The sequence below is a fragment of the Mustela nivalis genome (genome assembly GCF_964662115.1).
Source record: "Mustela nivalis genome assembly, chromosome: 2".
Taxonomy (NCBI): domain Eukaryota; kingdom Metazoa; phylum Chordata; class Mammalia; order Carnivora; family Mustelidae; genus Mustela; species Mustela nivalis.
The window spans coordinates 167,471,167-167,496,552 of NC_139021.1; the positions used below are offsets into that span (position 1 = coordinate 167,471,167).

The 25,386-nt window shown below is 43.1% G+C and overlaps 1 protein-coding gene and 1 long non-coding RNA gene across 4 annotated transcripts in view; both read right to left on the reverse strand.

Moving 5' to 3' along the window:
* LOC309859478 overlaps positions 1–15,779 on the reverse strand; it is a 132,496-nt gene extending 116,717 nt beyond the window's left edge. Inside the window, exon 1 of the long non-coding RNA XR_014308723.1 lies at positions 14,389–15,779. This is a non-coding gene — a long non-coding RNA (uncharacterized lncRNA). The remainder of the gene's footprint in view (positions 1–14,388) is intronic.
* An 8,129-nt stretch (positions 15,780–23,908) lies between these two features.
* The window catches only part of XPNPEP1 (X-prolyl aminopeptidase 1), a 54,200-nt gene continuing 52,722 nt past the window's right edge, over positions 23,909–25,386 (reverse strand). For 2 of the 3 annotated variants that reach the window (XM_082720182.1, XM_082720181.1), the window contains one exon: positions 23,909–24,477. In XM_082720182.1, the coding sequence (XP_082576308.1) occupies positions 24,349–24,477 (129 nt within the window). In that variant the 3' untranslated portion in view covers positions 23,909–24,348. The remainder of the gene's footprint in view (positions 24,478–25,386) is intronic. The other variant, XM_082720183.1, reaches the window with a different exon arrangement.

The following is a 25,386-nucleotide window of genomic DNA, read 5'->3' on the forward strand; positions in this document are numbered from 1 at the left end:
GGGGTTTCCTTGTTCAAGACAAAACAAGACAAAATGAGGGGAGAGCCATAAAGGGCTGTGAAGGAAGAGTCCCAGAGGGAGAGGGAAAGGATGAAATTGTTGATGGCAAAGATGAAAAGGCTGCAGCCACTGGGGAAGACAGTTGGGCAGTTTCTGACAAAACCAAACACACTCTCGCGGTACGTACCAGCAACTGTGTTCCTTGATATTTACCCAAAGGAGTTGAAAACATGTTCACTCAAAAACCTGCCCATGAATGTTTAGTTCATAATTGCTGCCTTTTTCATGTTTGCCAAAACATAGAAGCAGCCACGGTGTCCTTCCGAAGGTGAATGGATAAACTGTGGTAGCTCCCAATAGTGGAATATTAGTCAGCTCTAAAAAGAAATGAGCTGCCAAGCTTTAAATGAGCCTACAATCTTAAATGCACATGGCTAAGTGAAAAAAGCCAATCTGAAAAGGCCATATACTGTGTGATTCCAATTCCGGGACATTCTGGAGAATGCAAAACCAGGGACACAGTAAAAGACCCAGGCTGGCAGGGGAGCGGAGATCAGGGGATGAACCGCTGAAGCACCAAGGTTTTTAAGGCAGTGAAAAATTCTCTATGATACCATAATGATGAATACATGTTCTTATACATTCACCCAAACCCACAGAACGCAAAACGCCAAGGGCAAAACAGAATATAAACTATGGATTTTAGCGATTATAATGCATCCTGGTAGGTTCATCAAATGTAACACATGGACCACTCCGCTGGGGGGTATTAATGACGGGGGAGGCTGTGCAGGTGTGAGGGCAGGGATATATGGGAAATCTGTCCCGGCCTCTCAGTTTTGCTGTGAATCTAAAACTTCTTTTGAAAAAATTAACTCATGGGGAGCCTGGGTGGCTCAGTGTGTTAAGTGTCTGCCTTCAGCTCAGGTCATGATGCCAGGGTCCTGGGGTCAAGTCTGTATGGGGCTCCTTGCTCAGCCCAGAGCCTGCTTCTCTCTCTGCCTGCTGTTCCCTGTTCATGCTCTCTCTCCCGCTCTCTGACAAATCAATCAATCTTAAAAAAAATAAATAAAATAAAATAAGTCTTTTAAACATAAAAGAAAGGTCGGGAGAGCAAAGCTGTGGTGACTGTCTAGCATCTGGCACGGTGAGGCCGTTTAGCAGAGGTCGCTGCCTCACTTAGCCGGATGGGCTCCCAGAGCTGGGACGTTCCGAGGCAGGTACCGAAGTGCCAATGGGCCAGAGTTCTGCAGGGGGTGCCTTAGAGAGGTTCCGCAGAAACCCCCTGCCGGCCCCACTTACACCATAAGCCCCTGTGTGGTAGTCACCCGGGGACACGTGTCTCCCTGAATGCACCGGCTCTGCGAGAGGCCCCGCCGGGTGCACCCCTCCGTGCCCATCACACCCAGCCGAGGGGCCCACCCGAGCTGGCATTTCAGTCCTTCTTTGTTAACTGAACTCTCCCGACATTCCTGCCTACAGACGCGGTCTGGGCACAATGAGCTCTCAGAGGACACCGAGTGGCAGCCCCGTGAGCAAGGGAGGGTTCTCCGCACGTCCTTCCTAACCCCGAGAGTCCCGCGCAGGTCCTCGGCGCCCGCCGGCCCGGCTCTCTGAAGAACCGCACTGCCACCTGCTGGCAGGACACGGGAGGGCCGCGGAGGCGCTCCTGTTCGTCCACGCTAACAGTCCTTTCCAATTGTTATGATAATAAAAAGACGTCTTCCAGTAGATGAACGTATGAACAAACTGGAGTATCTACGTGATAGAATATTATTCGGGGATAAAAAGAAATAAGCTATCAAGTCATAAAAAGTCATGGATAAAGCTACATATTGCTAAGAGAAGTCAGTCTGAAAGACTCTACGTACTGTATCGTCCCAGTGAGATGATCTTCTAGAAAAGGCAACACTCCAGAGACAGTGGACGGACCGGTGGGTGCCAGCCGAATGCGCAAGAGGTGGGAAGTCCGAATAGGTGAAGCCCAGGGGACCTTTCAAGGGTGGTGAAGCTGTTCCGCCGCAGGTGTGGATACGTAACACTGCGCATGCTCCGACACCCAATGAACCGCACAGCACCGAGTGAAGCTTACTCCACTCTTGGGAAAAATCATTTAGAGGTTGGGAGAACGCCAAGTTGGAACACAGACTGTGACAAGACACTTTAACTGTATTCAAATGTGAGAAACAAGTTCTCTGAAGGGAGAGGGGGGAGCGTGCTGACTTAAGTCACTTTGGAAATGAGCGAGGTCTGCAAACCAAAGCACAAGGAAGGCACATAAACAGTGTACTCGAGTTGCTAAAGTTCTTCCCGCAGTGGCACAGGCTCACTATCCTAATACTGCCACACATGCACATCAGAATTCAAGTTAGGCAAATGGAGTAGGAGGTTCCAGATTGGGGGTGGGGGTAACATTAAGAATCATGGATTAGAGCTGGAGACATCAGTATAAGCTCACATCTAGCTTAATACAGACACAAATGGTTACATGTAGAAATTGATAGGTAAATGGATGACAGATAGAGAGATGATAGACAGAGATGACTTAGTGTACATACATACATTTCCCTGCTCTCAGCTGCAAAGGCCTCCAAACAATGACAGTCCAGTAGCAAGGAACCCATCTACTGCCCAGATGGTAATTTTTTAAAGGATTTTATTTATTTATTTGACAGACAGAAATCACAAGTAGGCAGAGAAGCAGGCCGAGAGAGGGGAGGCAGGCTCCTCGACAAGCAGAGAGCCCAATGTGGGGCTCGATCCCAGGACCCTGGGATCATGACCCAAGCCAAAAGCAGAGGCTTTAACCCACTGAGCCACCCAGGCACCCCCAAGATGATAATTTTAAATACCTTTCTCCAATAAAAGGAACTAGGGCTCCTTGGAGAAATGGCTGATTCTAGAACTGAGACAAGAAATATACAAGATGAGCTGGGGCTTCTTGGAGTGCCAGAAAATAAGAACATGCTTCACACACACACACACACACACACACACACACACACTCTCACACACTCACACACACACACATTATGGGAGTGTATCAAAAAGACAAAGGAGCCAACTGAGAGTTCCCTATGGCCAAAGATGGAACAATTTGAGCAGTAGTATTAATTATAAACTAAAGCATAAGTCAATTTGGATATGAAATGATCAAAAAAAAGTGAGAAAAGAAACAAATCTATACAGAATTCCAAATAATTGATTTAGATAGACCACCCTCAAGAAAATTGAGCACAGCTTAGTAGGCTACACATAGTGACTTCCTTCCAGAGGACAGTGTGGAAATGGGAGATTAAAAGAGTAACTACAGTGGAGAAATGTGACAAATACCACCACAGCCCAAGGACCATGGTCAACATCAATGCGAAAGTCAGGTTTTAAGTCTGTACCTTGATATGATGCAGTAAAATTGACCCTTTATCTCTGTGGTTTTCCTCCCCAAAACCCATAACCGCAGTCTAGTCATGCGAAAAATACCAATTGAGGGACGTTCTACAGTACTCCTCAAAACTGCCAACGTCACCCAAAACAAAGAAAGTCCAAGAAACACAGATAAGAAGAACCTCAGGAGATATGACCAAAAAATGGAATGTGATATCCTGAATGGGACCCTGGAACAGAAAAAAAGGACGTTAGGTGAAAACTAAGGAAATCTGAGTAAATTATGGTCTGTAGTTACTAATGAACACCAACATCAGTCCATTAATTGTAACAAATGTACCATAATATGAAAGGTGCTGTAACAGAGGAACCAGGGGCATGGTGTAAAGGCACTCCTTATACTATCGTCACCATAAATCTGAAACCATTCTAAACAATAAAGTTTATTTATTAAAATAATGATACGAGAAAGAAGAAATAGGGGAAAATAAGCAGAAAATTCAAAAAGAGCACCTCACCTTCTGCTTAAAAATATAGGTGTCCCAGCTAATTGACTACTTACAACTTTACCTGTCTAGCAGTAGGCTAAGTGTTTTGTGCACAATTTTTCACATAACCCTCACAAATGTGCTATCAGTAAATATTGTATCATCCCCATTTACAGACGAGGCTGAGGCCAGAGAAGATAGGTCATTTGCCCCACACCAGCTCTTAAGACGTGGGACTGAATTCAATTCACTCCGATGGTTCAATTCACTCCCAGAGGTTCTGCAGAAACCCCCTGCCGGCCCCACTTACACCATAAGCCCTGTGTGGTAGTCACCCGGGGACACATGTCTCCCTGAATGCACCTGCTCTGCGAGAGGCCCCGCCAGGTGCACCCCTCCGTGCCCATCACACCCAGCCGAGGGGCCCACCCGAGCTGGCATTTCAGTCCTCTGTTAACATGTTTGGAATGTTGTCCAAATATTCACTGAGTACCTACTGTGTGCCCAGTCCTGGAAATAGCTGGTGTTGGACCCCAACGAGCTACAAGTCTCCTGGGAGCGATGTGGGCAATGTTTGGTTTTAAGAAGGGAATATCCGGGGCATCTGGGTGGCTCAGTGGGTTAAAGCCGCTGCCTTCAGCTCCATCCTAGGGTCCTGGGATGGAGCCCCACATCGGGCTCTCTCTCAGCGGGAGCCTGCTTCCTTCTGTCTCTCTGCCTACTTGTGATCTCTGTCTGTCAAGTAAATAAATAAAACCTTTTAAAAAAAAGAAGGAGGAGGAAGAGGGAATATCCACTACTGTGAAGAAAGTAAATGCAACAGAAATTTAGAGCAGCGACTTTCTGAGACTTCGTAGAGACTCTGAAGAAGGGAAGGAATTAGAAGGACAGGAGGGGGCCCCCTGCGGGGAGGCTGGAGCCAGTGGCTGTACCTGCTACAGGTCCGGTGTTGGACAAGCAACTCTCCTCGGTGGAAAGCTCTGGCTGGGGAGCCAGGAGACCCAAATCGGTGCCACACTGGTGTGGGCCTTCAATCTGACCTATTTCTTCCTGTGGTCCCTACCACCTCTTTAAAAATAATAATAAAATAACAAAAATGAGAAGATGTTTAGAGTCCACACTAACAATGAGAAAGAGCCCCTCCACCATGTGACCCGGTGTGTCTTTTGCAGCACCTCCTTTCAGAGAGAGTGGACGGGGGTACAGGAGCCCCCGGTGTCCGGGTGCTGCCAGGCCCCAGTCACCGGGCCTCAAGGCCTGTCCTGGAGCTGACAGTCCACCGAGGAGACACCACAGCCACCCAGGAACCAAATTCAGGTCCCACGTGTGTGTTTGACCCACATATGTTTTAGTTTTTTGTTTTATGTGAAGTCGGTTGTGGATGTTTAAAAACGGAGATTGTCTCTCTCTCTCTCTCTCACACACACACACACAGTTTCACTTCTCTTTAAAATCACATTAAAAAGTAATAAAATAAAAATAAAATCACATTTTAACCCTTCTCTTGTGAGCCCACCTTATCACAGGTCATGTGAGCTGCAGGCAGGTACCTTCTGCCTCCTTCACACCAGACACACAAAAAGACTTGACACAAATGTGGGGCTCAATGAATTATAATGCACACCCCAGTCACAACCCCATGTTCCTTCTGACCTAAAATGTTACTGTGCACAATTCTGGATGGCAATCCCATACTTTTCCTACTGTTAGTTACTGGATCATTTGTTTGAATTACTAAAGGACATACTCGTTTTCTTGAAAGTATGGTAACTTTAAAAAATAATAATAATAAAGTATGGTAACTTTATTACAATATGTCCTGTTGGTCATTCTGGGTCTATTTATTCAGTTTGGGGGTGTTCTCCTGCAATGCATAATTTCAAACTTTTTGGGTTTTTTGTAATCCTGGGTATGTTTTCTAAAATTTATAGTTTTTAATTTCTGTTCTATTTCCTTGCTTTAGTTTTCTTCTTTGGGGAAACATATTTCATAAATGTTAAAACTTTTGCCTATCTTTTATAACTGCCACTTTCTCTTAAATCCTTTTTATTCATTTTGGTTTTATTTTTTATTTTCCTCTATTTAACTGCTATTGATTTTCAATCATTGTTGCATTGATTCACTCCTGTGCTCCTTCTGGTTTTTCCTTCCTATTTAAAATGCTTCCTTTTTCTAATTCTTTCCTGAGTTCCCAATTTCCCATCTTTTCTAGTTCTGTCTTATGTTGTTCTTGCATGTTATTCTTAAATCTATAGATACCTTTTTGAAACATTGTTGTCATTTTTTTACAGGCATGTCTGATGGTGTGATTTCACTGTAGGCAGGTCATTCTGCACATTATTTTTAGGCTTGCAATAGCACGTTACCTCAATCTTTTCTTCTGTTGCCCATTTATAGGTGACATTCATTCTTCTGGAAGAGAAGCTTGAACTAAGGTAGTTTTATTCAAGGCTCTAGAGCCCCCTTTGCTGTCGACTTTGTGATGTGTTTAAAAATACAGCACTTCCTGGGGGAGGAGTCAAGATGGCGGAGAAGTAGCAAGCTGAGACTGCTTCAGCTAGCCGGAGATCAGCTAGATAGCTTATCTAAAGATTGCAAATACCTGAAAATCCATCGGCAGACCGAAGAGAAGAAGAACAGCAATTCTGGAAACAGAAAAACAACCGCTTTCTGAAAGGTAGGACCGGCGGAGAAGTGAATCCAAAGCGACGGGAAGATAGACTCCGGGGGGAGGGGCCGGCTCCCGGCAAGCGGCGGAGCAACCGCGCACAAAATCAGGACTTTTAAAAGTCTGTTCCGCTGAGGGACATCGCTCCAGAGGCTAAACCGGGGCGAAGCCCACGCGGGGTCAGCGTGGCCTCAGGTCCCGCAGGGTCACAGAAGGATCGGGGGTGTCTGAGTGTCGCAGAGCTTGCGGGTATTGGAACGGGAAAGGCGGCTACAGAAACAGAGCCGACAGTAAGCTCACAGCTCGGTGTTACCTTGAACCGATCGCAGGCTCGGTGAGCTCGGAGCGCGGCCGGAGGTCAGGCAGACGGGAATAACTGGGCGCTGTTCTCTGAGGGCGCACTGAGGAGTGGGGCCCTGGGCTCTCGGCTCCTCCGGGCCGGAGACCAGGAGGCCGCCATTTGTGTTCCCGTCCTCCGGAACTCTACGGAAAGCGCTCAGGGAACAAAAGCTCCTGAAAGCAAACCCGAGCGGATTACTCACCCCGGCCCCAGGTAAGGGAGGTGTAATTCCGCCTGGGGCAAAGACACTTGAGAATCACTACAACAGGCCCCTCCCCCAGAAGATCAACAAGAAATCCAGCCGAGACCAAGTTCACCTACCAAGGAGTGCGGTTTCAATACCAAGGAGAGCAGCAGAATTCCAGAGGAGGAGAAAGCCAAGCACGGAACTCATGGCTTTTTTCCTGTGATTTTTTTTTTAGTCTTGCAGTTAATTTAATTTTTTCTTTTTCATTTTTTTTTTTTCTTTTTCTTCTCGCCTTCGGGTAAAATTTTTTTTTTTTAACTGTTACCTTTTTCTTTTTTAACGATTTTTTACTAGTTTATCTAATATATATATTTTTTCTTTTTTACATTTTTCTCAGCTGTTTTCTTTTTTTAAAAAATTTTTTTTTTCTTTTCTTTTTTTTTCTTTCTTTCTTTTTGAACCTCTTTTTATCCCCTTTCTCCCCACTCACGATTTTGGATCTCTTCTAATTTAGTTAAAGCATATTTTTCTGGGGTTGTTGCCACACTTTTAGTATTTTACTTGCCCCTTCATTTACTCTTATCTGGCCAAAATGACAAGACGTAAAAATTCAACGCAAAAAAAAGAACAAGAGGCAGTACCGAAGGCTAGGGACCTAATCAATACAGACATCGGTAATATGTCAGAACTAGAGTTCAGAATGACAATTCTCAAGGTTCTAGCCGGGCTCGAAAAAGGCATGGAAGATATTAGAGAAACCCTCTCGAGAGATATAAAAGCCCTTTCTGGAGAAATAAAAGAACTAAAATCTAACCAAGTTGAAATCAAAAAAGCTATTAATGAGGTGCAATCAAAAATGGAGGCTCTAACTGCTAGGATAAATGAGGCAGAAGAAAGAATTAGTGATATAGAAGACCAAATGACAGAGAATAAAGAAGCTGAGCAAAAGAAGGACAAACAGCTACTGGACCACGAGGGGAGAATTCGAGAGATAAGTGACACCATAAGACGAAACAACATTAGAATAATTGGGATTCCAGAAGAAGAAGAAAGAGAGAGGGGAGCAGAAGGTATACTGGAGAGAATTATTGGGGAGAATTTCCCCAATATGGCAAAGGGAACGAGCATCAAAATTCAGGAGGTTCAGAGAACGCCCCTCAAAATCAATAAGAATAGGCCCACACCCCGTCACCTAATAGTAAAATTTACAAGTCTCAGTGACAAAGAGAAAATCCTGAAAGCAGCCCGGGAAAAGAAGTCTGTAACATACAATGGTAAAAATATTAGATTGGCAGCTGACTTATCCACAGAGACCTGGCAGGCCAAAAAGAGCTGGCATGATATTTTTAGAGCACTAAACGAGAAAAACATGCAGCCCAGAATACTATATCCAGCTAGGCTATCATTGAAAATAGAAGGAGAGATTAAAAGCTTCCAGGACAAACAAAAACTGAAAGAATTTGCAAATACCAAACCAGCTCTACAGGAAATATTGAAAGGGGTCCTCTAAGCAAAGAGAGAGCCTACAAGTGGTAGATCAGAAAGGAACAGAGACCATATACAATAACAGTCACCTTACAGGCAATACAATGGCACTAAATTCATATCTCTCAATAGTTACCCTGAATGTGAATGGGCTAAATGCCCCTGTCAAAAGACACAGGGTATCAGAATGGATAAAAAAACAAAACCCATCTATATGTTGCCTCCAAGAAACTCATTTTAAGCCCGAAGACACCTCCAGATTTAAAGTGAGGGGGTGGAAAAAAATTTACCATGCTAATGGACATCAGAAGAAAGCAGGAGTGGCAATCCTTATATCAGATCAATTAGATTTTAAGCCAAAGACTATAATAAGAGATGAGGAAGGACACTATATCATACTCAAAGGGTCTGTCCAACAAGAAGATTTAACAATTTTAAATATCTATGCCCCCAACGTGGGAGCAGCCAACTATATAAACCAATTAATAACAAAATCAAAGAAACACATCAACAACAATACAATAATAGTAGGGGACTTTAACACTCCCCTCACTGAAATGGACAGGTCATCCAAGCAAAAGATCAGCAAGGAAATAAAGGCCTTAAACGACACACTGGACCAGATGGACATCACAGATATATTCAGAACTTTTCATCCCAAAGCAACAGAATACACATTCTTCTCTAGTGCACATGGAACATTCTCCAGAATAGATCACATCCTCAGTCCTAAATCAGGACTCAACCGGTATCAAAAGATTGGGATCATTCCCTGCATATTTTCAGACCACAATGCTCTAAAGCTAGAACTCAACCACAAAAGGAAGTTTGGAAAGAACCCAAATACATGGAGACTAAACAGTATCCTTCTAAAGAATGAATGGGTCAACCGGGAAATTAAAGAAGAATTGAAAAAAATCATGGAAACAAATGATAATGAAAATACAACGGTTCAAAATCTGTGGGACACAACAAAGGCAGTCCTGAGAGGAAAATATATAGCGGTACAAGCCTTTCTCAAGAAACAAGAAAGGTCTCAGGTACACAACCTAACCCTACACCTAAAGGAGCTGGAGAAAGAACAAGAAAGAAACCCTAAGCCCAGCAGGAGAAGAGAAATCATAAAGATCAGAGCAGAAATCAATGAAATAGAAACCAAAAAAACAATAGAAAAAATCAACGAAAGTAGGAGCTGGTTCTTTGAAAGAATTAATAAAATTGATAAACCCCTGGCCCGACTTATCAAAAAGAAAAGAGAAAGGACCCAAATAAATAAAATCATGAATGAAAGAGGAGAGATCACAACTAACACCAAAGAAATACAAACTATTATAAGAACATACTATGAGCAACTCTACGGCAATAAATTTGACAATCTGGAAGAAATGGATGCATTCCTAGAAACATATAAACTACCACAACTGAACCAGGAAGAAATAGAAAGCCTGAACAGACCCATAACCAGTAAGGAGATTGAAACAGTCATTAAAAATCTCCAAACAAACAAAAGCCCAGGGCCAGATGGCTTCCCGGGGGAATTCTACCAAACATTTAAAGAAGAACTAATTCCTATTCTCCTGAAACTGTTCCAAAAAATAGAAATGGAAGGAAAACTTCCAAACTCATTTTATGAGGCCAGCATCACCTTGATCCCAAAACCAGACAAGGATCCCACCAAAAAAGAGAGCTATAGACCAATATCCTTGATGAACACAGATGCGAAAATACTCAACAAAATACTAGCCAATAGGATTCAACAGTACATTAAAAAGATTATTCACCACGACCAAGTGGGATTTATTCCAGGGCTGCAAGGTTGGTTCAACATCCGCAAATCAGTCAATGTGATACAACACATCAATAAAAGAAAGAACAAGAACCATATGATACTTTCAATAGATGCTGAAAAAGCATTTGACAAAGTACAGCATCCCTTCCTGATCAAAACTCTTCAAAGTGTAGGGATAGAGGGCACATACCTCAATATCATCAAAGCCATCTATGAAAAACCCACCGCAAATATCATTCTCAATGGAGAAAAACTGAAAGCTTTTCCACTAAGGTCAGGAACACGGCAGGGATGTCCATTATCACCACTGCTATTCAACATAGTACTAGAGGTCCTAGCCTCAGCAATCAGACAACTAAAGGAAATTAAAGGCATCCAAATCGGCAAAGAAGAAGTCAAATTATCACTCTTCGCAGATGATATGATACTATATGTGGAAAACCCAAAAGACTCCACTCCAAAACTGCTAGAACTTATACAGGAATTCAGTAAAGTGTCAGGATATAAAATCAATGCACAGAAATCAGTTGCATTTCTCTACACCAACAGCAAGACAGAAGAAAGAGATATTAAGGAGTCAATCCCATTTACAATTGCATCCAAAACCATAAGATACCTAGGAATAAACCTAACCAAAGAGACACAGAATCTATACTCAGAAAACTATAAAGTACTCATGAAAGAAATTGAGGAAGACACAAAGAAATGGAAAAATGTTCCATGCTCCTGGATTGGAAGAATAAATATTGTGAAAATGTCTATGCTACCTAAAGCAATCTACACATTTAATGCAATTCCTATCAAAGTACCATCCATCTTTTTCAAAGAAATGGAACAAATAATGCTAAAATTTATATGGAACCAGAAAAGACCTCGAATAGCCAAAGGGATATTGAAAAAGAAAGCCAACGTTGGTGGCATCACAATTCCGGACTTCAAGCTCTATTACAAAGCTGTCATCATCAAGACAGCATGGTACTGGCACAAAAACAGACACATAGATCAATGGAACAGAATAGAGAGCCCAGAAATAGACCCTCAAATCTATGGTCAACTAATCTTCGACAAAGCAGGAAAGAATGTCCAATGGAAAAAAGACAGCCTCTTCAATAAATGGTGCTGGGAAAATTGGACAGCCACATGTAGAAAAATGAAATTGGACCATTTCCTTACACCACACACAAAAATAGACTCAAAATGGATGAAGGACCTCAATGTGCGAAAGGAATCCATCAAAATCCTTGAGGAGAACACAGGCAGCAACCTCTTCGACCTCTGCCGCAGCAACATCTTCCTAGGAACAACGCAAAAGGCAAGGGAAGCAAGGGAAAAAATGAACTATTGGGATTTCATCAAGATCAAAAGCTTTTGCACAGCAAAGAAAACAGTTAACAAAATCAAAAGACAACTGACAGAATGGGAGAAGATATTTGCAAACGACATATCAGATAAAGGACTAGTGTCCAGAATCTATAAAGAACTTAGCAAACTCAACACCCAAAGAACAAATAATCCAATCAAGAAATGGGCAGAGGACATGAACAGACATTTCTGCAAAGAAGACATCCAGATGGCCAACAGACACATGAAAAAGTGCTCCATATCACTGGGCATCAGGGAAATACAAATCAAAACCACAATGAGATATCACCTCACACCAGTCAGAATGGCTAAAATCAACAAGTCAGGAAATGACAGATGCTGGCGAGGATGTGGAGAAAGGGGAACCCTCCTACACTGTTGGTGGGAATGCAAGCTGGTGCAGCCACTCTGGAAAACAGCATGGAGGTTCCTCAGAATGTTGAAAATAGAACTGCCCTATGACCCAGCAATTGCACTATTGGGTATTTACCCTAAAGATACAAATGTAGTGATCCAAAGGGGCACATGCACCCGAATGTTTATAGCAGCAATGTCCACAATAGCCAAACTATGGAAAGAACCTAGATGTTCATCCACAGATGAATGGATCAAGAAGATGTGGTATATATACACAATGGAATACTATGCAGCCATCAAAAGAAATGAAATCTTGCCATTTGCGACAACATGGATGGAACTAGAGCGTATCATGCTTAGCGAAATAAGTCAAGCAGAGAAAGAGAACTATCATATGATCTCCCTGATATGAGGAAGTGGTGATGCAATATGGAGGCTTAAGTGGGTAGGAGAAGAATAAATGAAACAAGATGGGATTGGGAGGGAGACAAACCATAAGTGACTCTTAATCTCACAAAACAAACTGAGGGTTGCTGGGGGGAGGGGGTTTGGGAGAAGGGGGTGGGATTATGGACATTGGGGAGGGTATGTGCTTTGGTGAGTGCTGTGAAGTGTGTAAACCTGGTGATTCACAGACCTGTACCCCTGGGGATAAAAATATATGTTTATAAAAAATAAAAAGTTAAAAAAAAAATCAAAAAAAAAAGAAAAAAAAAATACAGCACTTCCTTTCTGCAAAGTCCTGGCTCTCTTCCCTCCGGATGGAGGCAGAGAGAAGTCTTTCCTTTGTCTCTCCGGCACCAGCGCTTGCTTCCTTTGGGATCCCAACCCCAGCAGCTTCTCCTCAGTGTGGGACTTTGTCCTAGGCATTCCTGAGACACCAACCACTCCAACCCCAGGAGGCCTTACCGCAAATCCCTCCTGCTCACCTACTGGAGTGTGCAAACTACCTCCCCAGTTCCAGGGGCTGCTCTCAAGTTGTCTCACTGAGATTTCAACTTCCTGAGGGTTATTTGGGGGTTCCTGGGTCCACTAGACCTTCAGCTTCCTCCCACACAGATGCTGATGACATACTCAGATTAAGGGTTTCTGCGGATACTTGTCACCTTTAACTGGTGTAGACCTCCTCCATGAGCTTGTGTTTTGCTATCCCAGCAAAACCCCACTTTCACGGCATGATTTTGGAGATCCAAAAACTACAACTACCATCACCTTGCCAAAATCTGCACTTTTGTTTTTAAACACGGACACTATGTATTTAATCCTGACTCTGTACTCCAAATACTTTTACACCTAGCAACCACAGTATGGGCTCTACCTGCCAAGCCCCCACCCCTCCCCACCCCTTCCTGCTGGCCCTTCCCTGCCCCTCTGCATACCCCCTCAGAGCCAAAAGTACTCTTTTAAGCTCCTGCATGAAATGTGACACAAAGTGCTTCTCGTCCACTCCTCACATTCTTGCCAGCATGAATCCCCCCACTCCGGGGAAACAAGACGGCAAAACCTCCTCCAAGGCTCACAGGTATAACCTTGCCTCCTTGCACAATTACCCACTCCTATCTCAATGCTGGGCAGCCAGTGCCAGGACAGGCCCTCAGGCTGGATCAGCAATGAGGGCTGGTGGTGAGCAGGCCCCTCACATCATGCATGGGAGACAGACGGACTTAATTGACCAGCGGGAAGTCACCAGTTGATGCAGTGTCGGTAGCGTGAACCCCACATCTGTAGCCTTCCTGGAATCCTCTCTACCTTGTACATTAAACTTCACCAAGGGATAAACTGAGCGAGAAAATCGGGTATCTGGAGCAAGATGGCAGAGGACTAGAACTAGTATCATTGGGGCCCAGGAGTTCAGGTAGATAGTTGTCAAACCATTCTGAACACCTACAAACTCAACAGGAGATCGAGGAGAAGAGGAGCAGCAATTCTAGGAACAGAAAAGCGACCACTTTCTGGAAGGTAGGATGTACGGAGAAGTGAATCCGGAAGGATGGGAAGATAGACCACGGGGGAGGGGCCGGCTTCCGGCAAGGGGTGGAGCACAAAATCGGAACTTTTTGAAGTCTGCTCTCCTGAGGGCCATGGCTCCAGAGGGTAAGCAAGGGTGAAGCCCTCGCAGGGACAGCGTGGTCTCAGGACCCGCGGGGTCACAGAAAGACGGCGGGTGTCTGAGTGTGGCAGAGCTCCCAGGTATCAGAGCGAGGAAACTCACTACAGACATGGTGCCGAGAAGTGAGCTTGGGTTACCTTAAACCACGACCCAAGACACAATCCGACCACTGCTCTTCCAGCAAGGACCCTACAAGTGGCAGATCCAGGGAGACTCACCTTCCTCCACCGGGAGGAGCAGCGAGGCAGGAATTGGCTGGGTTTGGAGACTCCAAACAGGGCTGTGCGCCAGAGCTGGAAATGCTCAGCACAGACCGGGTGTGCCAGGAGCAGGGCTGGAGACCAGGGAGATGGGAGTGATTGACCTCTTTTCTTTGAAAGCACACTGAGGAGTGGGGCCCCGAGCTCTCAGCTCCTCCAGGCCGGAGATTGGGAGGCCGCCATTTTCATTCCCGTCCTCCAAAGCGGTACGGAAAGTGTTCAGGGAACAAAAAGCTCCCAAGAGCAAACCCAGCAGATTACTTAGCCCGGCCACCAGGCAAGGGCAGTGCAATTCCGCCTCCAGCAAAGACATTTGAGAATCACCGCAATAGGCCAATTCCTCCGGAAGATTAGCAAAAATATCCTGCCAAGGCCAAGATCACTGATCCAGGAGAACTGGGGAACTTCAGAGGAGGGGAAATCAACACATAGATTTCATGGCTTTTTCCCCATGGCTCTTTAGTCTTTCAAAGTTAAATTTTTTTGTTTTTTTTTTTCTTGTTCTCCTTTTAAAATTTTTCCTCTCTTATTTTAACATTTTTTAACTACTTTATCTTATCAATACCTTTTAAAAATCTTTTTAAATTTTCATTGTTACAGTCATATTCTATCCGGATCTTTATTGTATTTAGCTTAATGTTTCGTATACATGTAGGTTATTATTTTTTTTTTTAATTTTTGGATATTGTTTCTTCTAACAGATCAAAATATACCCCAAATTTAGTGCATGGCTTTGTTCTAGTCACCAACCTGATCATTCTTTTTTTTCTTTTTTCTTTTATCAACCAACTTCTTATCAATTCCTTTTTTAGAATCTTTTTTTAATTTTCACCTTTACATTCATATTCCATCCCTATGTTGTGTTTACCCTCATTTTTGTTTATATATAAGTTTTTTCTTTCTTAAAATTTTGGGAGGCAGTTTCTTCTAACAGACCAAAACACACCCAAAATCAAGTGTGTGGCTCTGTTCTATTCACCAGTCTAATAGTTTTGTTCTGTTTTCTCTTTTCTTCTCCCCCACCCCCCGCCCCAGTTTTGGGTATCTTCCAATTTGGTTAGTGTATATTTTTCTGGGGTTGTAGCTACCCTTTTAGTATTTTGTTCTCTCATATATTCTTATCTGGATAAAATGACAAGGCGAACTCACCTCAAAAAATAGAACAAGAGGCAGTACCAACTGCTAGGGACCTAATCAATATGGACACTACTAAGATGTCAGATCTAATAGTTCAGAATGACGATTATCAAAGTGCTACCTGGTCTGAAAAAAAAGCATGGAAGATACTAGAGAATCCCTTCCTGGAGAAATAAAATCTCTTTCTGGAGAAACAAAAGAACTAAAATCTAACCAAGTTGAAATCAAAAAAGCTATTAATAAGGTACAATTAAAAATGGAGGCTCCTGGGGCGCCTGGGTGGCTCAGTGGGTTAAGTCGCTGCCTTTGGCTCAGGTCATGATCTCAGGGTCCTGGGATCGAGTCCCGCATACGGTTCTCTGCTCAGCAGGGAGCCTGCTTCCTTCTCTCTCTCTCTGCCTGCCTCTCTGCCTCCTTGTGATCTCTGCCTGTCAAATAAATAAATAAATAAAATCTTACCAAAAAAAATGGAGACTCCTACTGCTTGGATAAATGAGGCAGAAGAAAGAATTAGTGATATAGAAGACCAAATGATGGAGAATAAAGAAACAGAAAAAGACAGATAAACAGCTACTGGACCACGAGGGGAGAATTCAAGAGATAAGTGATACCATAAGACGAAATAACATTAGAATAATTGGGATCCCAGAAGAAGAAGAAAGGGGGTTGGGGGCAAGAAGGTATATTGGAGTAAATTATAGCAGAGAATTTCCTTAATTTGGTGAAGGGAACAAGCATCAAAATCCAGGAGGCACAAAGAGCCCCCTCAAAATCAATTAAAAAAGGTCACACTTCATCATCAAACAAGTCTCAGTGACAAAGAGAAAATCCTAAAGCAGCTCAGGATAAGAGGTCTGTAACACACAATGGCAGAAATATTAGATTTGCAGCAGACCTACCCACAGAAACCTGGCAGGCCACAAAGGACTGGCATGATATATTTAGAGCACTAAACAAGAAAAATATGCAGCCAAAAATACTATATCCAGCTAGGCTGTCACTGAAAATAGAAGGAGAATTAGAAAGCTTCCAGGACAAACAAAAACCAAAAGAATTTGCAAACACCAAACCAGCCCTACAGGAAATATTGAAAGGGTCCTCTAAGAAAAGAGAGAGCCTAAAAGTAACAGACCAGAAAAGAACAGAGACAATATACATTAAGAGTCACCTAATAGGCAATACAATCACATTAAATTTGTATCTTTCAATAGTTGCCCTGAATGTAAATGGTCTAAATGCCTCAATCAAAAGACACAGGGTATCAGAATGGATAAAAAAGCAAGACCCATCAATATGCTGTCTGCAAGAAACTCATTGCAGAGGCAAAGAAACCTTCAGATTTAAAGTGAGGGGGTAGAAAACAATTTACCATGTTAATGGTCATCAAAAGAAAGCTGGGGGGGGGGGGGGTGTGCCTGGGTGGCTCAGTGGGTTAAAGCCTCTGCCTTCAGCTCAGGGTTCTGGGATCGAGCCCCACATTGGGCTCTCTGCTTGGCAGGGAGACTGCTTCCTCCTCTCTGCCTGCCTCTCTGCCTACTTGTGATCTCTGTCTGTCCGATAAATAAATAAATAAATAAATAAATATCTTTTTTAAAAAAAATAAAGAAAGAAAAAGAAAAAAGCAAGCTGGGGTGGCAATCCTTTTATGAGATAAATTAGATTTTAAGCCAAAGACTCTAGAGTTGAGGAAGGACATTATATCAGACTTAAATGGTCTCTCCAACAAGATCTAACAACTTTAAATATCTATGCCCCTAACATGAGTGCAGCCAATTATATGAATGAATTAATAAAGAAATCAGGGGCACCTGGGTGGCTCAGTGGATTAGGCCTCTGCCTTCAGCTCAGGTCATGGTCTCAGAGTCCTGGGACTGCTCTGGGTCCCGGTATCAAGTCCCGCATCGGGCTCTCCCAGCTTCCCCTTTTCTCTACGCCTGCCTCTCTGCCTACTTGTGATCTCTCTGTCAAATAAGTAAATAAAATCTTTTTTAAAAGTAACAAAATCAAAGGAACACATTAACAATAATACAATAGTAGGGGACTTTAACACCCCTACTGTCTAAGCAAAAGGAAACAAAGGCCTTAAATGGCACACTGGAGCAGGTGGATATCACAGATATATTCAGAACATTCCATCCTAAAGCAACAGAACACACATTCCTCTCTAGTGCACATGGAACATTCCCCAGAATAGATCACATCCTGGGTCACAAATCAGGTCTCAACTGGTATCAAAAGATTGAGATCATTCTCTGCATATTCTCAGACCAAAATGGCTTTGAAATGAGAACTGGGCCACAAGAGGAAAATTGGAAAGAACTCAAATACATTGAGGCTAAAGAGCATCCTACTAAAGAATGAATGGGTCAACCAGGAAATTAAAGATGAATTGAAAAAATCTGGGGGAACAAATGAAAATGAAAGCACAACTGTTCAAAATCTTTGGAACACAGCAAAGGAAAGTATATAGCAGCAATACAAGCCTTTCTTAAGAAACAAGAAATTTCCAAGTAAACAACCAAACCTTACACCTAAGGGAGCTGGAGAAAGAACAGCAAAGAAAAGCCTAAACCCAGCAAGAGAAGTTAAATAATAAAGATCAGAGCAGAAATCAATGAGATAGAAACCAAAAGAACAGTAGAATAAATCAATGAAACTAGGAGTTTGTTCCTTGAAAGAATAATAAGATTCATAAACCCTAGCCAGACTTATTAAAAAGAGAACAGAAAGGACCCAAATAAATAAAATCATGAATGAAAGAATAAAGATCACAACCCACACCAAAGAAATACAAACCACTGTAAGAACATATTATGAGCAACTATACGCCAGCAAATCTGATGATCTGGAAGAAATGGATGCATTCCTAGAGACACAGAAACTACTAAAATCAAAGAAATAGAAAACCTGTACAAACCCATAACCAGTAGGGAGATTAAAGCAGTGATCAAAAATCTCCCAACAAACAAGAGCCCAGAGCCAGACAGCTTCCCAGGGGAATTCTACCAAACATTTAAAGAAAAATTAATACTTACTCTCCTGAAACTGTTCCCAAAATAGAAATGGAAGGGAAACTTCCAAACTCGCTTTAAGAGGCCAGCATTAGTTTGATCCCAAAACCAGACAAAGGCCATCCATCAAAAAGAATTATAGACCAATATCCTTGATGGACACAGATGCAAAAATTCTCATCAAAATACTGGCCAATAGGATCCAACAGTACGTTAAAAGGATTATTCACCACAACCAAGTGCAATTTATTCTTGGACTGCAAGCTTGGTTCAACATCCACAAAGCAACCAATGTGATGCATTCATTAATTAAAGAAAGAACCACCATATGATACTCTCAATAGATGCTAAAGAAGCATTTGAAAAAGTACAGCACCCTTTCTTTTTTTTTTTAAGATTTTATTTATTTATTTGACATAGATAGATCACAAGTAGGCAGAGAGGCAGGCAGAGAGAGAGAGAGAGGAGGAAGCAGGCTCCCTGCCGAGCAGAGAGCCCAATGTGGGACTCGATCCCAGGACCCTGAGATCATGACCTGAGCCGAAGGCAGCGGCTTAACCCACTGAGCCACCCAGGCGCCCCAGTACAGCACCCTTTCTTGATCAAAACTCTTCACAGTGTTGGGACAGAGAGTACATACCTCAATATCACCAAAGCCATCTATGAAAAGCTCACAGCGAATATTATCCTCAATGGGAAAAAACTAAGAGCTTTTTCCCTAAGGTCAGGAACATGGCAGGGATGTGGTGTCAACACAGTATTAGAAGCCCTAGCCTCGACAATCGGACAACAAAAAGAAACTGAAGGCATCTGAATCGGCAAAGAAGTCAAACTTTCACTCTTTGCAGATGAAATGATACTTTATGTGAAAAACCCAAAAGACTCCACTCCAAAACTCCTAGAACTTATACAGGAATTCAGTAAAGTGTCAGGATATAAAATCAATGCACAGAAATCAGTTGCATTTCTATACACCAAAGTAAGACAGAAAAAAGAGGAGTTGGTCCCATTTACAACTGCACCCAAAACCATAAGATACCTAGGAATAAACCTAACCAAAGAAGACAAAGAATCTGTACTCAGAAAACTATAAAGTACTCATGAAATAAACTGAGGAAGACACAAAGAAATGGAAAAACATTCTATGCTCATGGATTGGAAGAACAAATATTGTGAAAATGTCTATGCTACCTAAAGAGCAATCTATACATTTAATACAATCCCTATCAAAATACCATTTTTTTCCCCAAAAGAAATGGAATACTCCTAAAAGTTATATGGAACCAGTAAAGACCCCAAATAGCCAGAGGAATGTTGAAAAAGAAAACCAAAGTTGGCAGCATCACAATTCCAGACTTCAAGCTCTATTACAAAGCTGTCATCAAGACCGTATGGTACTGGCACAAAAACAGACATATAGATCAATGGAACAGAATAGAGAGCCCAGAAATAAACCCTCAACTCTATGGTCAATTAATCTTCGACAAAGCAGGAAAGAATGTCCAATGGAAAAAAGACAGTCTCTTCAACAAATGGTGCTGGGAAAAGCCACATGCAGAAGAATGAAACTGGACCATTTTCTTACACCACACACAAAAATAGACTCAAAATGGATGAAAGACCTCAATGTGAGACAGGAATCCATCAAAATCCTTGAGAACACAGGAAACAACCTCTTCAACCTCAGCTGCAGCAACTTCTTCCTAGAAACATTGCCAAAGGCAAGGGAAGCAAGGGCAAAAATAAACTATTGGGACTTCATCAAGATCAAAAGCTTTTGCATAGCAAAGGAAACAGTCAACAAAACCAAAAGACAGCCGACAGAATGGGAGAAGATATTTGCAAATGACATATCAGATAAAGGGCTAGTATCCAAAATCTAAAGAACTTATCAAACTCTACACCCAAAGAACAAATAATCCAATCAAGAAATGGGCAGAAGATATGCACAGGCATTTCTGCAAAGACACATCCAGATGGCCAACAGACACACGAAAAAGTGCTCCACATCACTCGGCATCAGGGAAATACAAATCAAAACTACAATGAGATACCACCTCACACCAGTCAGAATGGCTAAAATTAACAAGTCACAGAATGACAGATGCTGGTGAGGATGCGGAGAAAGGGGAACTCTCCTACACTATTGGTGGGAATGCAAGCTGGTGCAACCACTCTGGAAAACAGCACGGAGGTTCCTCAAAAAGCTGAAAATAGAGGTACCCTACAACCCAGCAATCACACTACTGGGTGTTTACCCTAAAGATAGAAATGTAGGGCTCCGAAGGGGCACATGCCCCTGAATGTTTATAGCAGCAATGTCCACAATAGCCAAACTATGGAAAGAACCTAAATGCTCACCAACAGATGAATGGATAAAGATGTGGTATATAAATACAGTGGAATACTATGCAGCCATCAAAAAAAACCCCAAAAACAAAATCTGGCCATTTGCAAAGACATGGATGGAACTAGAGGGTATTATGCTATGTGAAAATAAGTCAATCAGAGAAAGAAAATTATCATATGATCTGTCTGATACGAGGAATCTGAGAGGCAGGGAAGGGGGTTGTGGGGGGCAGGGAGGGAAAAATGAAACAAGATGGGACCAGGCAGGGAGACAAACCGTAAGAGATTCTTAACCTCAGGAAACAAACTGAGGGTTGCTGGGGCAGGGGGTGGTCACTGGGGAGGGTATGTGCTATGGTGAATACTGTGAATTGTATAAGACTGATGATTCACAGACCTGTACCCCTGAAGCAAATAATATATGCTAATTTAAAAAAAAAAGGTAAAAAAGGAAAAAATCAACTTCCCTGGACTTAGTCCATAAATTTAGCATACTGCCTGTTTTTACATTCAATCTTTATTTTTATCATTTATTTAAAAGTAAAGTCTTTTGATTCTCCTGTATCTCGTGTTCCCTCTGAGGACTTGCACACTGCAGTTTTATTCCAGTTCTCCATCTTTCTGGGATCAGCTTTGCCCACGTTGTCTCTTGGACTTCAGGCCATGACATGCAGATCCAGGCAGGAAGCTCCAGGCACCCAGGACCAGAAACCTTTGGCCATTGAATCAAACTTTGCTCTAAGCCTGCCTTGGGAAGTGACAGGCTTATCAGCCTGAGGAACAAACAGGGGCATTGCTGTCACACTTGAATTACAGTCTGTTTGAACTCCAAGTCTACTGCAATCCACAGCTCCCCGTTTCCTGAGACAAGAAACCCTCTGGGGGAGCAGAGGAGATCATGGTCTGAGTCTGAACAGGGGGTCTTCTGACTTTGAGAAGCACAATGGAGGACAAAAATGATTAATACATTTTGTCATTGAAGGAGAAACTTCTTTTAAGAACAATCCTATGGGACACAGAAATAGGAGCAAGTGTTAAATAAACACATTCAAGGATCATCTTTGGGGGATCAAGATAGTCCTGTTACCAGCCATGTAGCGTGCTTCCTCCCACATAGCAAGTTGGAACCAAAGATCCTTCAGAGAAAATAAGAGGACGGACAAAGGAAACGCTGGCAAGTGTTTTAAGGCACTCTGTCACTTTAGGTTCATCCTATCGGTGAAGACTTCCCTGCTGACACCATGGTTCTAAGTGGTAAAAATAGATTAGCTCACGTCATTTTCTGCTTCCCCAACTGCAGAGTAGCGGACGTAGCCAACCATGCTTTCTTTGGTGGATGGCTGAAGTATGCTTTTATTTACTCATCTTTCAACGCCATCGAAATCCAAGATACAGTTTAAGATTAAATGAGACTAGTTTAAAAAAGAACTAGCCACACAAATATCAAGAATAGTCAAATCCATACGCACCAAGATAGAAAAATAACTCGGACATACTGCCAAGTTAGAAAGCATATTTGTGGAGCGCCTGGGTGGCTCAGTGGGTTAAGCCACTGCCTTCCGTTCAGGTCATGATCTCAGGGTCCTGGGATCGAGCCCCGCGTCGGGCTTTCTGCTCAGCAGGTAGCCTGCTTCCCTTCCTCTCTCTCTCTGCCCACCTCTCTGCCTACTTGTGATCTCTCACTGTCAAATAAATAAATAAAATATTAAAAAAAAAAAAAAAAAAAGCATATTTGTAAGTATGAATAGCATGACCCAATGTGTGTGTGTGACATGTATGTGCATGTGTGACATATGTGTGTGCGTATGATATGCATGTGCCGTGTGTGTACATATACATCTTTCTCTTTTATGATTAAGGAGGTTATTTAATTACATTTTTCAGATATTAAAACCATAAATCCAAAAAAGGAAAATACTCACGTATTTTTTAAATTTCCCTCAGTTTCAGAGATCTGACATCTGAGATTTGAACTGATCATTCCATCTTGGCAGTAGAGAAGAGGAAGACATACTTTTAGTTACTAATTAATCCATCAAACCAAACACAAGGTGAATTTTCTAACAGATTAAAACTAGATTTACACTGTATGTCTATAATGCTATCAATTCAAATACCTTTCCATTTCTGATGTTCAGTGTTAAATTCAGACTGGAAGCCATTATCTCTAATTTTTTCACTTTTTTTAAATTGACATATAATTGACACACAATATTATATTAGTTTCTGCATACATACTCATTTACATACTGTAATAGCAGATTAGTAGCTCTATCTCCAGGTTATGTCTTAGGGTGGGTTCCTTTAAAAAAGCAGGTCCTAAGACAAGGATTTATATGTAATTGGTTTATTGGGGGGATGGTCCCAAGTAATGCTGGTGGGAAAAAGGGGAAGTGAAACCCAGAAGGAAAGGAAAAAAGTGAAGGTGTGTTCTGGAACAAGTTACCATGGTGGGCAATGGGGCTCCATCCCACTGGGCAGCTGCTTGAGACGGTGCAGCCCACACCTCAGACATCCCAGCTAAGCTCTGAAGAAGTCTGTTCGCCCATACCCATCCCAGACCATGATGGTCCGAGGTCACAGGGACATCAGCTCTTTGGGACTGTCCCAAGTGTGAAAGTCCCCATGGATGGGGAGTCGCAGGCACTTGCCACAGAGCGCTATGTACAAGTGAGGAGACAGGAGGGCTGTAGCGCTATGGTGCCATGGTGGGGGGCAAGGGGAGAACCCACAACACGTAACACAGGGTGGACCATGTTAGACTCACTTTCAACATTATACTCACCAAAATGAAGTTTTTCAGAGAAAAGGAAAAGGCTTTCCAGTTAAGCCAGACAATACACGGGGAGGCCAGGGATCTCTCCTCAAAGGGGACCTTCTGTCTAGACAATGTGTCCCCCAAAGGCCACCAGCCCTGGAGATGAGCTCCCCTAAGATGCGACATAGACACTGCTGAGAGGAAAGACACGGCTGAGACAAAGCACATTTGGACATTTTATTCACTGATCATAAATACAGTCTCATGAATCAAGGTGATCATGAATAATGTACTAGCACCTGGAACTTGACCATCAGAGAGCAAGCAGTGTTTCACCATCACTAGCCAGAGAATTCCCTGCGGCTGCTCAGGGCATCTCCCCTGCTCGAGTGCTCCGCTTTGTGGGGACCCTCCTTCTGGTGCAGCAATTTTATACTTGGCTAGTTCTCAACAATTAAAAAAATCATAAAAGATTGAGTGTTTGCAAGAAAGTATCAAAGAGGGTAAGAAGATTTTCAGTCCTTCTTCGAATCTCAAAGTAAAAAGGGGAAGGAAGGAAGGAGAGGAAAGGGGACAGATGTCAGGGATCTGCCAGGTTTCTTCCCTTCCCCAGAGCGGTTTACAAAAAAAAACAAAAAAACAAAAAACAAAAACCATGAGGCATTAGTGCTGCTTGGAGATGGGCTGTGTCTCCCTGATGAGCCACTCGAGAGCTTCCTGGCGGCCCTGCTTCTGCAGTTCCTTCCCAATCACTTCCCTGCAGGTCAGGTGGTAACTGTTGAGCCAGTCACACTACAAGATAGGAGAAAGACAGGCAGTGTTCACACCTCTTGCAAAGGCTACACGGGCAAACAGGGAGAGGCCCCCAGGCACAGAGTTCACGAGTTGAGGGCAGAGATACACAAAACCTTTTCTCCCTGCTCAGGGACAAGTGACTTCCTTGGGCTCCATTTCCCTGGAAATTGAAGGGACAAGGCCACAATGCTTACGGTAGAATGCTTCCAGAACAGTCTAGTGCAGTGGACCGGCAATGACTGTGAAGAAACTTTAATTCCTGAGAGCAAGTCATGGCTTTGGGCTTCCAAAGTGCAGAGTAACCTGTACCCACGCATACTTTCCAACAGGCCCCCGAGGACCCCGAGGGAAGGATGCGGGGCAGGGGGTCTGGTAGGTCCTACACCCACTTATGTGGCCTCCTTCCCTTATACCTCAGCCATCTCGGAGTGGCAGGAGAGGAGAGGGGGGAAGAAAACTAGCCCCTAGATGCCTAGTAAGACTTCTGCTAAGAGACACACCTGAAGGTGTCCCACCAATGCACTGAGTTTCCACTGACGAAGCTGAGTAAACTAGGATGAGCCGAGCCCCCGTGGGTGGCTATCTGGACGCAGCCCAAACCTCTGCTAACCAAGGACTGTGGTGCTTGCAGGGTGGGGTCGGGAGCTCAACCTTCAGATGTGTGACAGAACATGTCCACCGCCCCAGCAGATGTTTTAAAAAGAGGTAAGAAGGAAGGAGGTCTGACAGGACTTGGCGCCGGGGTTGGGGTGGATCCACTCTGGCGATAGTTCTGCACCATAAAAGGGTGAATTCTCTCCGCTGGGGCAAGGCAGGAGTGAAGCAAGTTCTACTCAGAGGATGACCACCCGTTCTCTTCACTGGCCAGGAAGTGGGCCCGCCCTGACACTCAACTGCGGTGAAGCA